Raw genomic sequence first — 16,902 nt, 5'->3', positions numbered from 1 at the left:
CAGTGGGCTCTTCTTATAATGCCGATAGAACAGGAGCTTCCACTGTGGGAACCTATGGCCAGCAAAAAGCTGTCAGTGTGTGCTGCTGAAATACCATCTAATTTAGCCTTACTGCAGCCTTCATTAATGGGCTGCTGTAGAGATCTTGCAAAGAATTCACCATCTGTACAGTTTGCACTTGCCTTTGTCATCAGCTAGAGACCTGTCTCTTTGCTGATTGATAATGTTCTTCTTCTTAAGCAACAGCTTTTCTAACCAGCGGTTAGCAAACACCGTTCACTCGTGAGGTTCTTGGTTTGGTTTTCCTACGTGCTATTCAGAAAAATCTGCATCTTGGGGAACTCTAAACCAAATCACAGATGTCACTGAAAACACAATGCATATTTTGATTTCTGTTCTGCAATAGTGTGGTGATTACACTGACAAAGCAGCATAGCAGCAGTAAATTTAAGCATTTTATTATGCTTTAGGTGCAACAAAATAACTACCCCTGGCAGTCTCCTATACCTTGCAGTAACAGCCTTCCGGTCACCTGCACCACTGGTCAGAGTAAAGTAGCAGCCTGGTTGCAGGACTCTGAAGAAATGGACAGATGTGCAGAAGGTTAGACTTTACCTTTTCACGCCTTGTTCTTTCACCAAAACTTCTTGTTGATACATAATAAGGAAGAGTCAAGTCCATAAAGTGCTTAAGTTACATCTTTACATGCACGTGAAGTAGCTCTTCAGGTAATTAGATGCTTGTGGTGGGAACTTCGCATATTTTGGGATGTCACTTTTAAAATTTATCTTAATAATCTGTGTTGTTTTTAATGGATGTCATTCTTCAAATATGATCAACTTCTAAGATCCAGACTTGTTGGATAAAAGGTCCCATAGAAATAATAAGTGTTTGACATCTCTAAAAAAAAATTTTTATTTAGGTGCCTTACTAAAAGGGATTTGGACTTTTAACTTTGTTAGCACGTTATTGCATTATAAATGGGGAAAAAAATGTCTGAACTGAAGCACCTAATATATTTTTATTTTATATCTGTTAGACCTTGCTCATTGTCAGTCTAACCTTGTGGAACTCAGTAAACTTCTTCAAAATTTAGAAATATTACAGAGAACTCAGTCAGCACCAAATTTCACAGACATGCAGGTAACTATGCTTGAACATAAATCATTGTACTGAAACATTTGTTCTTGTGTTAAGGGAAATATAGAGATGTTGTCTGTTAACTCAGAATGTTTTTCTGCAATCATCGTAAATCTTCGGTGAAATTTTTATCTTATATGTTTATTTTAAGCATGTGTAATACTGTTTCAAGTATAAAAAATAGTTAAGATGTATTTATTATTTGAGTTAAATATGACAAATCAAACAATTATTGCAAAACAAAACTAAGAACTGTTACAGTAGAATACATGCATCAATTGCAATTGTACTTAAGGAGTTTTTGTTGTGCTAAGTAAGATAACATTTTAAGTTTTTTAAGGATTGGAGACCCAAAGACCCTCAAAGACGAAGTTGCATGCTCTAGAAAAGAGGGCATAGTACAAAGGTCCCAAGTTTTGGACTGTTTCCCAGTTCAGGGTGAGTTTTCCTTTTGACAGAAAGCAACAGCACATCCTAAATCACAAATACTTTCCTCCTTTTTCACTGAATCCTCTTGAGTACACAAATATCTGAGTAGTACCACAAAAGAAATCCATGAGGATTTCGAGATCGGGTCCTAAATATTGTGCACCTGTGAAATAAGTGTACCAGTCGTTTTGCTAAATGAACCAACTATATGATATGTTTACAAAAGTGTCAGGATAGCTATGGCTGATCACTGCTGCAGTTTTGGGCTCCGGCAGCAGCATTCTTCTCCTTACTTTCTAATTTGTAAATGTCTAATGCTACAATTCTTTACTAACTTGCTGTATTGTCTGTGTTGCTCCTATCAACTTAATAGTACTTTGTTGCTTTTAACTATTTGTGTAATGTAGGCTAACTGTGTAGATATTTCAAAGAAAGACAAGCGGGTCACGAGACGATGGAGAACAAAAAGTGTCAGCAAAGATGCAAAAATTCAACTTCAGGTACTGAATGCACAATGTTTTACTTTTCACTGTACTTTTAGATTAACTTCTAATCATGAAGTGATATATTGTCTGGAAGTAGGAAGTCAATGTGCTGTCTCTTATGTTTCTGGTGAAGTAAATCAAATCTCAGTTTGTTGTTCAAAACCTAGAGAAATAGTGAGAAAAGTATTGATTTTACTTTCATTCAAATGAAAACATTGCCATCTAGGGAAAGGAGAGGGATCTGAATATTAGTCAATTAGGGTGCGTAAAATGCAATAGACACGCGCCACATGGGTATACTGCTATTCTGTATCAAACTTGCAAAGAAGGGCAGTTGAACAGATGACATCAAGCTAAAAGCAGAAAACCTGAATGAAATATTAAGCACACGAGTTGTCTTTGTCAAGACCTATATAGGAATATTACCAATAATAAGTATTTTCCCAAGCCTTCTCTTATGGAAAAGGCTGTAAGGGAGGAAACTGAATAACCAAAGAATAAATTCTGTGAAGAAAGAATTTACTCCACCCTTCCATAGAGCTGAAAGCATAGCAATAAGCATAATGTGCATGTATTGCTGCCTTGTGTTTTGTTGGAGGCAGTTGTGTGTTTTGAGGTCTGATCCAGAAGCTAATCTTTTTTATAACTGAGCAACTGATAATGAAGACTATATTCAATTGGCTTTGGGAGCTAACACTCACCACTGTGATGTCTGCTACTGAATAAATAAATGTTAGCAACTTTTGATCCATTAAAATACCTAGAAATTCATGCAAACTTTGAAAGCTTATAATATGTCCCCTAGAGGCGCAGTAAAGAGTTTTCTGTGACTTTTTTTAAGATTAATAATCTTAAGGAAAGAAGAAATTGTAGTTGCATCAGCCTTCTCACTGCAGCTCTTTTAGGGGATTTTTCTTTCTACCTGTTATACTTTGACAAATCATAATAGATCGAACAAGGAAGCATCTCTTAGGATTAAAAAGGTTTATTAACAAAGGAATTTTGGTTATTGATGTCATGTACTATTACCTGCAATTGAAGGATCACTGCTCTTCCCTGCTGCTGAATAACACAGGCAAATAAAAATATCAGGAAAATGCCTGCAAGTATTTGGTGCCTATAAAGAGTCAGAGTCACCACTGCATGTTCTTCTTTCATGCCACAGTGGTCTCAGAGAAGTCCTATCCACAAAAATGATGAAAGCAGTCAATTTATGATGATCTGTGGTGGGTCATAGTGAATAATAAGGCATTCTTGTGTTGCCTAAACCTTGCCAAAGTAACATTGGTCTGGACTTCTGTCATTGGCACCTGACTCTCAAACTGCTGTTTGTGCTTTGGCAGGAATTGTGCCTCCTGAAATTTTCGAATACAGGTGGTTTGCAGGTTCATGTAAGAGAGTTTGTGTGCATAGCACTGCTTGACACGGGTCTATCTGTCCCTTCTGCGTTGATAATGAACTCTGCCTAACTTGGGTCGACATGAGTTCCTGGCACGCTTAATACTGGAAATATGAAGTTTATTTTTTTATAGCAAAGCATTAAGTTATTGTTGACTGACTTATAAATTAATTTGTAGCGAAACAGAAATAATAAAATTGTTCTAAATTATGTGAAAGATGAAGAATCCTTTATGGCTTCTCCATTATCTTGCCTAGTTTAATGGGCTCAACACATTATTTATTCTTCCAAGGGCTGTCCTGTCTCATGAATGGTCTAAAGCTGTGATCTGTAGAAAGATGGCCTCACTGATTCATTGTGTTATTCCTAATTTGTTTATGTTGCCATTCCACTAAAATGTGGATTTCCTCTGATGCCTAGGTGCCCTTTAAGTTAACTCCCATTTCCTTCTACCTTCACTGGCCTCCCTCATAGGTCATTTTTTCAAGACTACTCCAACTTTCTATAAACTGTTTATCAGGATATCTGCTACTGAGAATCATTTTGTCTAATTTGTGATCATTTCTTCATGGTGCTTACATATTAATTGCTATTACATGGTTGACATTTGGTACTAAGAAAATTTCTGTTGTCGTGTTACTTTCCCCATGTCTCCATACATCTCATTAGTTTTAGGGAATAATGCTAATAGTAACATACTAATTTTGAGCTAGTTGCAATATTAATTCCATTTGTAGTATTTGCACCTTTATTTTTTTTAGAATGAGCAGTTGTTAACTACCATCAAAGACCTTCTGATAGTGTGATGTTGAGAGCCATCCTTCTGAGGAGCATAAAAATTAGGGAGCTTTATATACAGATGTGTTCTTTGTGAGTAATGGGAAACGAGGGAGTAATTTTTACAGGCTCGGCATCCTCTGTGTAAGATGCAAGGAGAGAATTTTCCCATCCAGATTTTGTATTGTACTTGTTACCATTTTTTTGTTAATAAGATAGCTTTCGTTGTATTCTTGCTGACACATTCTGCAGTATGAATGCTAGGTGTATAATGTATTTAAAATATATTTTTTCTTGTAAGAACAGCTGCTTGATTTGTTTCTTAGAAATATATAATTACCAATTAAATATACCAGTTCCGTGTGCAGTTTAATTTACTTGCACAGCTAATCCCAGTGACTAGAGTGGGGGTGCTCCCTGATGTAAAATTGAGCATAGCATGTGTATGTATGTTTGCAAGTTTGGGGATTTAGAATTGTTTTTAGTAAATAGTTTAGAATTAACAGCTTGCTTTACAGGCTTTTACTGAAGAGTAATACATGAATTGCTTCTCTGAAGAAAGATTGCTTTTGTGAAGGAAGTTTATTTTGGTTTTAAAAAAGCCTATTTAAAATCTTATGAAAACGGCCTGAAACAACAAGTTATTTGACCTGTATTAATTCATTTTGCAAATGATACTTTTGTACAAAAACTGAATTTTGCGGTTCGGGTTTTTTTTTTTCATTTCTTTCCCTTTGAGTAAAAGACTAAGTTATGATTCTCATGACAGCCTAAACATATTCAAAGGAAGAAAAAAAAACATTACTGAAAAGCAATCAAATAAACACATGTTGGTTTTGTTTCCCTCAAAAGCTCAAAATTGTGAAGTTCGAAGACTAATTTTATTTTTCATTTTACTTTTTTTTTTCCCCAGGGAGAGTAATTTAATAGAGAGCTGTATAGTATGGAGTAACCTGAAAGGTCATCTTGCTCTACTGAGGCTTTCAGCTCAGAGCTGAAACCAGATCCAGACTAGGTTACTGCTTTTTTCATTAAATAAGTATTTCTTTATATTGTAACTCAGATTATGACCTCACTTTCTATCGTGTTGAGAAGAGCGTGTGGTTCTGTAAAGCTCACTGTCACCATTTTAATAATATACCTACATTCATAATCTTGCATGTATATATATTAGTACATCTCTCTCTCTGTACATATATATGTCCCTATTATTTAAACAAGAATATTCTTCCAAACTCTTATTCACAAGATAGGCATATTTCTGTAGAGCACAAAGACCTTTACATTATGCGTACAATGTGTTTTCTGCTTAATGAAGTTTGTACTCAATATTTTAGAGGTTATGTACATGTTTTTTTAATGTCAGAATTATATAAAATACTACACCTGAAGTCTTCTCTTACTGTGATCATTAGACAACTCTTCCACTTGTCAGTAGCATTGCCACTAGTATCAGCCAGAGGGTGAAGTGTTAGGCCATTCTCAGATGCAGCAACCCTGCCAGTGGGAATGTTAGAGAAGCAAGACGGTTCAGTTAATAACTGAAATACAATATCCTGTTCTTTAGCATGTGTCCCTGTATCCAGTCTATACCATTGTTATTTATATGGTGCCCAGGCAGCTTTCAGAAAAAGCAAAAATGTATATAGGTCTAAAAATCCTGAAGTGGCTATAGGTGGAGATATAGAGGAATAAAAAGGTAAAGGAATTGAGAATTGTTTTCTAAAGGCAGAAAGGTGTATTTTCTAGTCTTCCAAAATCTTAAAATGACTTCAAAATAATGACATTTTGACTAGAGGTTAAATAGAATGACTTTATGATGGGTGAGGAGTTTCTCTGCATTAGATAATTACTTGCTTGACTTTAATCTACCATGATGAATTTTCTTAAGAAAATAAAAGTGAAATTAAGCAAGATGAGGCACAAGTTAGGCATACAGAAAACAAAGTAGCTGTTGGAATACTTAGTTTTCATTTCTGCTGCTTTATCTGAGTTTTTGCATTGCTTCGGAGGCCAAGTCTGCAATAATGTATGGGAAAAGTAACTAGAACTCAAAAAAGTGATATGTGGAGAAAACGAGTCAGTAGACTCAAGGATGGATGTGGAAATGCTAGAGCTATGCATAGGAATGTTTACATAAGCAAGCTCACTATATAACATACACACTGAAAAGTTCTGCCATTGAGACGCATGCATCTTCAATGACCACAATTTATGCACTTCCACTAATGCAAAGTGATCTCTTTCAGAATTCATCTTCTAGATGGTCTAGTGACCCCCAGAAGGAGTTTGGGTTTTGTTTCTTTCTCTGTCATGCCATAGCATCCTTTTTGTTTTCTTATTCCATTATTGCCTTATGACTCTGAATGGCAATGCTAATAGATTTTTTTTTCTGTAGTCTTAGTGAGTGCACTGCAGTCCAACTCATCCACAGATAATTTTAGTGAAGTATTGAGCTTTTTATGTCCTTGGCATACACAACTGAAATCACTTGATATGTCCTCAGCATGGGTAGGCCATAAGAGTTAACAAAGTTGAAACCCACTTAAAGACTCTCCCTCTCCCTTTTCTGATCACCTTTCATTTTCCTGTGTCCCATCACCCCTTCCCTTCTCTTTTTCTACTTCCTTCTCTTCTTGCATTCACTGTCAGGAAGGGCCGGCACCGAAGGGCCAGTTCAGCACAACACGACGCCGGCAGAGACTGGCAGCTGCAGTGGCTACAACAGTGAGTGGATTTAAAAATCAAGGGATAGCTCTAAAGATGGGAAGCTGTATAACTTGATTGTGTAATAAGCTTATGAAAATGTTTCTTGCACTTTTTGGAGGTGTCTGTGCTACCCACTGTTAGCTGAGTTCCTTAGGAGTGGTCAGACCCAACAGAAATTATTTCCATAAATGTGGGTCTGAGCTTGTTTACATGGTACATGTCCCTCCTCCTTTATGCAAGTGCAAGTGACAGTTAGACTCAGGCCCTGCACTATTTGAACATGTCTTTGACATACTCTGCTATATACTATAAAATAGTATAAAAAAATGATCAAATTCTGCTAAAGATTGTTGTGACAGTCTATAGCAAGACAGCAGAACCAAGGAGACTTGTTACAAACAACCATGGAATTATAAAATTTTATTAATTTTATAAGTAATATAAGGTTAGCCTTTTCTTTTGAGACACTTTCTGTTTACATTCCATAATCCCAAAAAGTCATATTACTACTTCAGTGTCTGTATTTGATTTTGCTAATTCTCTAAGTCTTTGACAGAAAATATGGAGCTATGAAACCAATACAGGGGCTGGGAATTAGGTGGGGGAAGTCCTGTTTGGGAAATCAAATTACCATCCAAAGGATATCTTCAGCTGCTGATTTATCAAGAAAATACTCATTAGGAATGCACAGTATAGACATTAGTACTAATCCATCAACTAAATAGTACAGCAGCTAGATAGGGAAGACTCTGTGCAGCCAAAGATTGAAATGAGCTTTAAATGCATATCTCTTATCAAGCCCAAGTGGTGAATATCTTCACCAGGCTAAAGTACTCCAGGGTCTGCTGTTCCAGGCCATAGCTAAAATCCCCTAGATCAGACATAGTCTCTGCTTAAGCCTAACTACTTGAGCTTCTGCTACCTGAACTGCAAACTCAGTTACTGCTGCACCCTCCTAAAAAGTATGAGAGAAATCAGTGTTTCTCCAGTTTCCAGATTAACTCATCTAAGTTTATTCCTCCCTAATCGGTTGATGCTGAACACTCTGTGCAATAATGGATTGCTATTTTGACTTCATCAGTCTCCCTGCATAGCAATCAGCCCGATTCCTGATTTCATTGGCTGAACAGCTGAGTTGGTGGGAGGCTTTTACCAGTAGATTCAGCAGTAGTTAAACAGCATTGGTAAGGGTGGTACTCCTTACCTAAAGAGTGCTTCAGTGGACAAATACAACTGGACTTAGATTGGAAGGCATTAAGAGTACAGGGAATTGCTGAGTTGTTACCTGCAGGTTCCTCCGCACAATCCTAAACATCCACTGGTCAGACTACGTGACCAATACATCTGTTCTTGAACAGGCAGCAATCACAAGTATTGAGGCCATGCTACTGAGAACGCAACTGCGATGGGCAGGGCACGTCTCCAGGATGAAGGACCACCGCCTCCCTAAGATCCTGCTCTATGGTGAACTTGCCACTGGCTGTCGCAAGAGAGGAGCTCCGAAGAAAAGATACAAGGACTCCCTGAAGCAACAACTCAGCCTCGGGCATATTGATCACCATAACTGGTCTACTCTGGCCTCCAATCGGGAGGCCTGGAGACAGACCATTTATAACGCTGCTGATGCTTTTGAGAAAGCACGCAGGATCACTCTTGAGGAGAAAAGACAACACAGAAAGAATCGAGCCTTGCAGAATATACCATCTAAGGAGTCTTTCTGCTGTGTCTTTTGCAACCGGACGTGTCTATCTCATATTGGCCTTTTTAGCCACCAATGCGCTTGCAAGAAACGTGGGTAGAGCCCTTCCCAAATCTTCGTTCGCGAAGCCTAGCCATGATGATGACCTGCAGGTGAAGTGAGGACCAGTTGAAGGAGGTCTTGGAGTTACTGGAAAAAGCGCAGGAGGAAGGAAAACTAGAGGCACCAAAATGACTCTGTAGCTGTTACGTGGTGTGGCCATGGCGTGTTCTTCCTGGCTGATGCAGCAAAGTGCTCGTCTCTCCCAGAAAATGAAGCTGTGTGCATAGACCAAGGGACACAGAATTATATCAGTTAAATGCACAGCAGAAAGAGGACATTTTCCTTACAACCCACTCCACCAGGAACAGTCTGTTCCTACATGAAAACATAATTCTGAAGAAGGTGATGGATGGGTGGATATTATGCCTCTGGCATAAAGCAGGAAGTTAGGACAAGGTTCATCTGAGGTCATGTCTGGAAGGGTGTGTATGAAGGAAACTAGAGTGATGCATCAAGAGGCTAAATATTTTTTTTAAAACTTTCAAAACAACAACAGTAAAAAAAACCCAAAATGTGAATGGGTTATAAAGTAAGAATCAATTCACCATTAATATAGAGAGAAAACATGTCAGTGCAAGGGAAAAAGGGTAAGAGAAATATGTTGGCAGTGTTTTTTGGACTCGTGCCTATGCAAGAGAATGAAAATTTTTGTTTAATGTGGGTTTTTTCATCTGTTATAGAAGGTAGGTTGGAAACTTTTCTAAAAGATGCGTATGAGGAGAGTTCATGTCAATCAGTAGTTCAGTATTTTTGGTGCTTGTATTTAAAGCACTCAGCAAGGCAGCTACTTATCTCTGTCATGTGAATGTATATTTCTTGCACGTAGTGTGACAGTACTTGTAGAACATGTAAATTCTACTTCTAGGACATAAATTAAAATATTTTTTTCCAGTAAACCTCACTTCAGAAAGAGTCCTTTTCAGCCTGCCTAGCTGAGGTATGAGGCAGAAATGATGAATCTAAAGCAGATGTCTTCAGCCAGATTCATCAGAGTGACTAAAGAGCCCCCCACCACGTGTGGGCAGCCTGCCTGCAGCTCTGCCAGTCTGTGTGGGTCTGGGGCAACCTGACCCATCCCCACAGGCACATGAGGCTGTGGGGACTCTCCCTCAAGCTCCTGCATTATAGCTGGGATCAGCTTCTTTCCTACCTTCTGGATGGTCTGAAGGGTTAGGTACATACTCCACACACACAGAGGTATCAAGGCTACTCTGCCCTCCTGGAGCCACCTGGAGCAGTTGAACCTTTGCAGTACTCCCCATCAGAAGGTTCTGGAAACACTCTCTCTGATTTAAGAAGAGGAAAGGTTTTTTAAAGGAAATTTGAAATTAACCTATGTTTAGCCACAGTAGTCTATTAACCTAGTTTTCCTGGGCTCTTAAAAGAGGCAGTCTGGTGCTTGCAAAGAAGATAATGGGTTAAATATCCACAAATAGAAGGAATTTATTCTATACATCTCCTGTTAATGAAATCTTCTTGATATGAGGCTAAAATGAGGTTCAGTAAAAACTATGTACTTTGTTGATATAACTAGAACTCAAAATACATGAGAGAAGGAATAAACCTTATGTTGGATAGGTGCCACAAAGCTAATGTTTTATATGCTATATATATCTGGAAATTGAGGAAGAACAGAGTGGAAAATGGTGTTTCACAGAATATGCTCATGAATGGCATGATGAATCGATCCCACAGGATTTTGAGCGTTTAACTGGAGAATCAGAAATCTAAAACATATTGATGTCAGCTTTTACAGGAAGGGATTGATAAAACCATTCCCCAGTCTAATCAAATAACAAGGTACCAAGTTCAACCACTGATGGCAGTATAGAACTAATCTGTTGATAAAAATTCTTAGTAATATGACTTTTTATGTTGTCTGCTGCTCTTTATCATGCCTTGGAAGAGACATTTTATATTTTGGCACCATTGTTCATATTTGAATAATTACATTGGGCTGCAGTGTGAAAATTCTTGATATTTGATCAATATGATGAAATGAATTAAATTTAATGTGTTAAACAGTGCTTACTATGTTAAACAGTGCTTAAAGTTTAAGTAACAGAATTTAGTTCTGCATGCATTTCCTTTGCATTTACATTTGAAAATTGGGTTCTTGACCTGATTTTCATACAAATGTGTGTAAATGGTAACATAAAAATAAAATACAACATATACTCACACACACATCACATATATAACAGTGGTAGCCACATACTGCATATGTACCATACAGGTAGCTGCTCAATACACGATACATATATATGCAACTTAGAAATTCTTGTTTTATTACTATACCTGAAAAGTATAGGAGAAAGAGAAGTGGAAATTATAATAAACTAAATTCTTTGCTCCATCTTACTAAACCATATCTCTTTGCATTTATTTATGGTTCATGCACTTTAAATGAAAATCAGGTGGATTTTTTACTTTATTTGTTGTTGTTGTTGTTTGTTTGTTTAGAATGAAAGAAAATAGAAAGACTATGTGCTTTTTCCGTCTTCATAATTACCAGTATGAGTTTCAGCTAAAGATTTACCAGCAGTTTTGAAAAAGTTCAATGATATATTTGATAATGTTATATCCTGTTTTTAGGTCTGTGGAGGAACTTGCATACTTCAAATGTTGGTATTGTAACAACAGTCATCTACATGTACTCTCAAATGTCTCATGGTTCAGTTTTCCAGTAATCTTCTAAGCATTAGGAAATTGTCCATTTTTGAAACATTAGAATTTAAATGCTCCATCATTAGCTGTTAGCTTTGTATTTAGGTCGCCTTTTGTCTGTTTCAGTGAAAAACTTCAAGAGAATTCTGCATCAACTGTGTTGAGATTTAAGAGAGTAAGAAGTTACATGTTCACTCTCACCATGTTCTTCACATTTTGAACTAAGTCTTTTCAGAAGAAATTTATATTTTGCTTCAACGGAGTCAAAAGTTTGGTTATACCTTATACAATATTTCTTCACTGTTTCTTGCTGTAGGTCCCTTTCAGTGCTACAATGTCACCCATTCGATTGCATTCATCCAATCCCAACCTTTGTGCAGACATTGAGTTTCAGGCTCCCCCAAGCCATGTAACAGACCCTCTGGAGTGCTCTACTGAGTACATGAAGCTTCAAGAAGAATTCTGCTTGATGGCACAAAAAGGTAACCGGAAATGTCAAGCCTTTCTTGTAATGTGCTTCTCTGTTGTGTTCCTTTATTGCCTTCACTTAGTTATGATCAGGGCATTCATCTGCATTAAATGATAATGTATAAGAATTTTTAGCTGGTCAAGTGGCTTACATAAAGGCAACGTGTTATATTTTCCATGAATGTCATAAATATAGAGGTAGGTAAACTCTCTATCTGATGTGAGATTGTTTTACAGGTCTTCTGAACTACTTTTCGCATCCTGTAAATATGTGACTGAACTTGCAACCATTTTCTTTCTCAGTAAAATGCTTTCTTTCTCCCCAAAATAAATCAGAATGTCACTGCTACACATAATGTTGTGCAATATTTTCTACGTCAGTGGAAACAATGGAAAATGTAATGGAATGTACTTTAGAAATGCTCTTTTATTGTCAGTAAGTGAATGCTCCTACAAACTGAAAACTACTATTTTTAAAAGGGTTTGTTATCAGTTTGCTATCTGTTATATAACAAGCACAGAAAAAATGTGAGGCTGACATCTTAAAAAAGTTTAAAACCTGTTTCAAGACCAAGTAATCCTCTTTATTAGTGCAACATTAAGTCTTAGCAGAACTGATTTTTCTGTTTTTCTAAAAAGTACAAATAAAAAACAGAGAGAAAAGAACACACATTGGAAACAGTTTTCCAAAATACGCACCTTTCCATATGTTCAGTACCAAGAATATTCCCAGATGACTTATGTGTGAACATACAGTATGCACATTACAATCGCAAGCTGTAAGTGTTTGTACTTAATTTGGCATAGATTACTTGAAGTTCAGATCCTTGTTTCAAATGTCCATAATTGTGGGATGGAAGTCTCACTTGCTGTCTTTATTGCTGAAATATTGTAATAGATGTCAATGTGATTTCTGTAGCCAAGAAAACACTTGTTTTATTTTTCTCTTTTTGCTTAGTGCATTCTCTTTTGAAGTCTGCCTTTAACAGCATAGCTATAGAGAAGGAGAAGCTTAAGCAGATTGTTTCAGAGCAGGATCTTACAGGCCACAATGCTCAAATAGCACACCTCAGACAGTCCCTCTCTCAGGTATGTTCTTAATTTCATTTTGAGCACATCTAGCTTGCAAGATGCACTATTTCTTTTGTATTTTAGCCATTTCCTGAGGTAAAAGGAGCCAAGAAAAAGCCAAGTTCTTGACTAGAACTATGATGTGTTCTGTTATGACATTGCTCTAACCTCAGTGCATGTGAAGGTAAAGGATATAATTTGTTTGTGTAAGCATGTATCTGTTATGGTTTTCCAAAGTAAAGAAAAAGCACCAAATCTTTTTATACAAATGCTAGATATCTTTCCTGGAGCTATTTACAGCACAGCCAAGGAGATATCCTTGTTTTCATAATTAAGTTTTAAATTTTGACTGTATGTTGTCAGATTTGTTTTATATATCCGTGTCTCTAACTGCACAAGGAATCTTGGATTACAAGATAATCATGGGTAAATTGGATTTCCAGATACATGCCTCTTACTGTCCAGCATCTCTCCCACTTAAGCTAAAGGAAAAATTACAATTTGCTTTAGTGGGGGAGAAGAAGTAAAGCAACAGTAAGTCCTCAGGTTACAAGATAGCTCAATTTTTTTAATTCATTGTCAATGAAGCATGAAAGCTTTTGCTGGATCTGTATGGAGGATTGCATCTGCAAGAATATGAGCAGAGGTTTAAAGACAAACTTTTTTATAGATATAGATACAGATTCATATCGTGTTATGCAGATTGATTAGTGTGTGTTGTAATAAAAAAAGGTTAATGACAAGAGGTAATTAATACAAATTAACTAAGACCTGTAGGGATTTATTAGCAACTTGTATTAAAAAAAAGGAAACAGGTTTTCTTCTAGGTCCTGGCCTGCAGTGTTAGTTTAAAAGTCACTGTCACACATTAGTTCATAGCCTTAATGGAGAATAAATGGAAAATTGACTGTGACTCGGGTTGTCCAATCTCATGACCAGGTTTGAGCAGTTTAAGAAGCTACTGCCAGGCTGCTGTTAAGTCACCTTCCCTTCCTGGTAGATGGCAATTTTAAGTATGCCCAGACTGTTTCAGAACAAAGCAAAATTGGGTAATTTAAACTATTTAGTGACAGTTTAAATTTACCAATTTTACTTTGGTCCTGCTTTGTCTCAGTACATTCATGCAGTTTCTTCCTGAGTCTGCACTAGGGGGAGATAGAACAAGATTCTTACTTCATTGTAATAGTCTTTGTCTACTGAAAGAGCCTGTCTTGCTGTTGTTCTTTTCTATGGTCTTCAGTGCTGAGAGTATATTAAGGTTAAGCCAGTTCATGTTCTAGATATGTAGCATATTCTACTTTTTCTGGATTTCAGAATCCTGCATGTGAATCTTTCCAAATAACAGATAATATGTAAATGTGCACCCAAATTTATAATACAGGTTGGACTTTAAATTAGGAGAAAAATCAGCAGATATCATATATCAGCCTAATTCTGTTGGTATTTGTGACACTATAGTGGATCAGTAGTTTGAAATAAGTACTCAAAAACAAATCTATAAAATTGATCTGGACAGGCAGACAATGATACTAGCAGTTGTGTTGATTTTACCGGGAATAAAGCAGTTTCTGTTTTCAGGCTCTAAATGCTGACAACCTTGATTTGGAAGGGGCTGTATAGTTGTAAGCCCAGAATTACCTCTTTGGGTATTTTGTGGGTAGTTCCTGTTTGTTGTTCTGCAGTTTCACTCTTTCTTACTGTATTCACTCCCCATTTCCACAATGTACATAACCCACCAGTACACCTCCCAAAGAGCTATCTAAAGAATTAAGGTAGAATGCTAGTGTTACACTGTGGGAGAAGATCTGTTCCCCCTGTTTCCTGAAAATCACTGAAGGCAAAGTAACCAAAGATTAAATCATATTAGAGAGGATCTCTAAATAGGTATCTCTCTATAAGTGGAAGAAAGGAGGTTCTGTGATTCTTAGGAAATTGCTGGGAAGATTTTTTTCTTTTTTTTTTTCTTTTTTTTTGGTCTTAAATGCTTACATTTTAATTTTAAATGAAATGTGCAATTTTTATTTTAAGGCTCTCAACCAGAATGCTGAACTAAGGAGTCGCTTGAACAGAATACATTCAGAATCTGTTATTTGTGATCAGGTTGTCAGTGTAAATATTATCCCTAGTCCTGATGAGGTAAGACTTTGGCCTTTAATGGATTTAGAGTACAAACAAACCTTGCTAATTCTCACTGATAGTTTAAACACACCTGACAAATAATAGAATTTTTCAGATTGGCAAGTGTTCATTCGTAGAAGAAATCAGGTTATATTTCCTTACATAAAATAAAACTTCTGTCTTTTGTTTTGCATATGTCAGACCTCATGAAAGAACTCAGCTTGGTCTCTTTAGAGGAAGAGAGAAGGGCTCCAGTTTTGGAATGTTAATTGTTGGCTGTGGGAATTAGTGAGGTTTTACTGCATTTGAATGTAACACACAGTAGCTAACCAGTTCTGTATATTAGTTTCTTGCCAAATCAACAGAACAGTTTAGTATTTAAAGGCCTTATTTTGCAATTCCTTAAAGGACCTGACATTTCTTAAGTATCTTGAGTGGTACTGCTAAAATCAGAAGGTTCAGTCTATGAACCTACACTAATATGTTTGCAACATCTAGTCTTTCTTGTCTTGCTTAACAGATTAACGAACATTTGTATTAATAACAGCAAGCTTCCCTCATGACAAATCTGAATTTATGAGCTGTAATATATTACAACTAATATGGTTACTTTGACAACCATTCTGCTTGATTTTACCAAAATGTTTTTGATTTGTCATTTCTACTATTTTTTTCTATGCATATACTATTTCAATTAACATACTCTTGTCTCCTAATTATTTCTTCCAAGAAGAAAGAAAGGTTAAAATATGTTTCAAATTACTTTTGTTAATTTGCTTTTTGAAAGCGTCCAAACAATTTTTCCAAGAAACCGGCATGCTGGAGACAGGCAACAGAAGACAAAAGTGAAGTGGTACCACAGCACAGCAATCTGCAGTGAAGTTCTAGGCAATGGCCATCTCCTCTGTTTTGTATTTTTTGTTAGTTAGCTGTTTCTTTTTCACACATACATTGTTATCTTGGTAGAAGTGTGCCTGACTGAAGGAGCTTTTCAAAGAGGTTTCCAGATCTCTCATTCAATTCTTCTATTGATTGTTTTGTATATGTATAATCTTGCAGTGTGTAGATAATTCACATATAAGCATCTTTTTCAGGTAGAGACATGTGTATTTTTCCAAGTCCCTCTAGCTTATACAAAACTTCAAAATTTTAATCACTTCCTGTAAAGATTACAATGAAATTACTTCTATTTTCATTATGATTCATCCAGCATACAAACTATCTACAACCTTATAAGTCCCAATGAAAAAGAAATGGGTTTTGACCTCTTGGTTTGTTTATGGGAGTTTTTGTGATTTTTTTTCGTAGTGTATTTTGAGGTAACTGTATGGAATAATGCTACAGGATTAAGATGTCAACAAAACCATATGCAGGACATCTGGAATAAGATTAATGGGGATTGAGTTGCAATCTGAAGAGTTAACTGTGTTTAGAAGGGCTTCAGTAGTTTCATCTGTATTATCTCCCAGAAGCAACATGCTGTATAAATTAAGGGATTAAGTCAGAAGCCTGTTTCCCTCCACAGCAGCAGATCCTTTGGTAAAATCGTACAGGGAGAGAATCTTAATTTTCCTTAATGTGATAACCATAGAGAGTTTGTTCCCTTTAGTAGTATTGAGTCAGTGTTAATGGCATAATTCAGATGAGATTTGGAGTACAAACATGAAATAAAAGCCCACAAATATATATTATACCCATCCTCCTAAATATTCAGACACTACAGACATTGTTGCTAAACTGGTTCACCGGGTTGTTTATTTGGAAAGTAACTTATAACTCCCTGACCTTATAAAAATTTATATTCAAATTTTGGTTGTATCAAGGCTAGGTCCCAGTGA

The 16,902-nt window shown here is 36.6% G+C and overlaps 1 protein-coding gene across 5 annotated transcripts in view; it reads left to right on the top strand.

Annotated features, from left to right (window-relative positions):
- Window positions 1-16,902, top strand: part of OSBPL6 (oxysterol binding protein like 6) — a 90,336-nt gene that overhangs the window by 64,174 nt on the left and 9,260 nt on the right. For 3 of the 5 annotated variants that reach the window (XM_027678456.1, XM_027678458.1, XM_027678457.1), the window contains exons 8-14: window positions 471-603; window positions 1,040-1,143; window positions 1,977-2,069; window positions 6,883-6,957; window positions 11,724-11,889; window positions 12,834-12,964; window positions 14,975-15,082. In XM_027678456.1, coding sequence (XP_027534257.1) covers window positions 471-603; window positions 1,040-1,143; window positions 1,977-2,069; window positions 6,883-6,957; window positions 11,724-11,889; window positions 12,834-12,964; window positions 14,975-15,082 — 810 coding nt within the window. The remainder of the gene's footprint in view (window positions 1-470; window positions 604-1,039; window positions 1,144-1,976; window positions 2,070-6,882; window positions 6,958-11,723; window positions 11,890-12,833; window positions 12,965-14,974; window positions 15,083-16,902) is intronic. The other 2 variants (XM_027678460.1, XM_027678461.1) reach the window with 2 other exon arrangements.

The sequence above is a fragment of the Neopelma chrysocephalum genome, unplaced genomic scaffold (assembly GCF_003984885.1).
Source record: "Neopelma chrysocephalum unplaced genomic scaffold, ASM398488v2 Primary Assembly neopelma1_44, whole genome shotgun sequence".
In the NCBI taxonomy this organism is placed as follows: domain Eukaryota; kingdom Metazoa; phylum Chordata; class Aves; order Passeriformes; family Pipridae; genus Neopelma; species Neopelma chrysocephalum.
The sequence above is the reverse complement of the archived record's forward strand: the minus strand, read 5'-3'. Positions and strand labels throughout refer to the sequence as shown.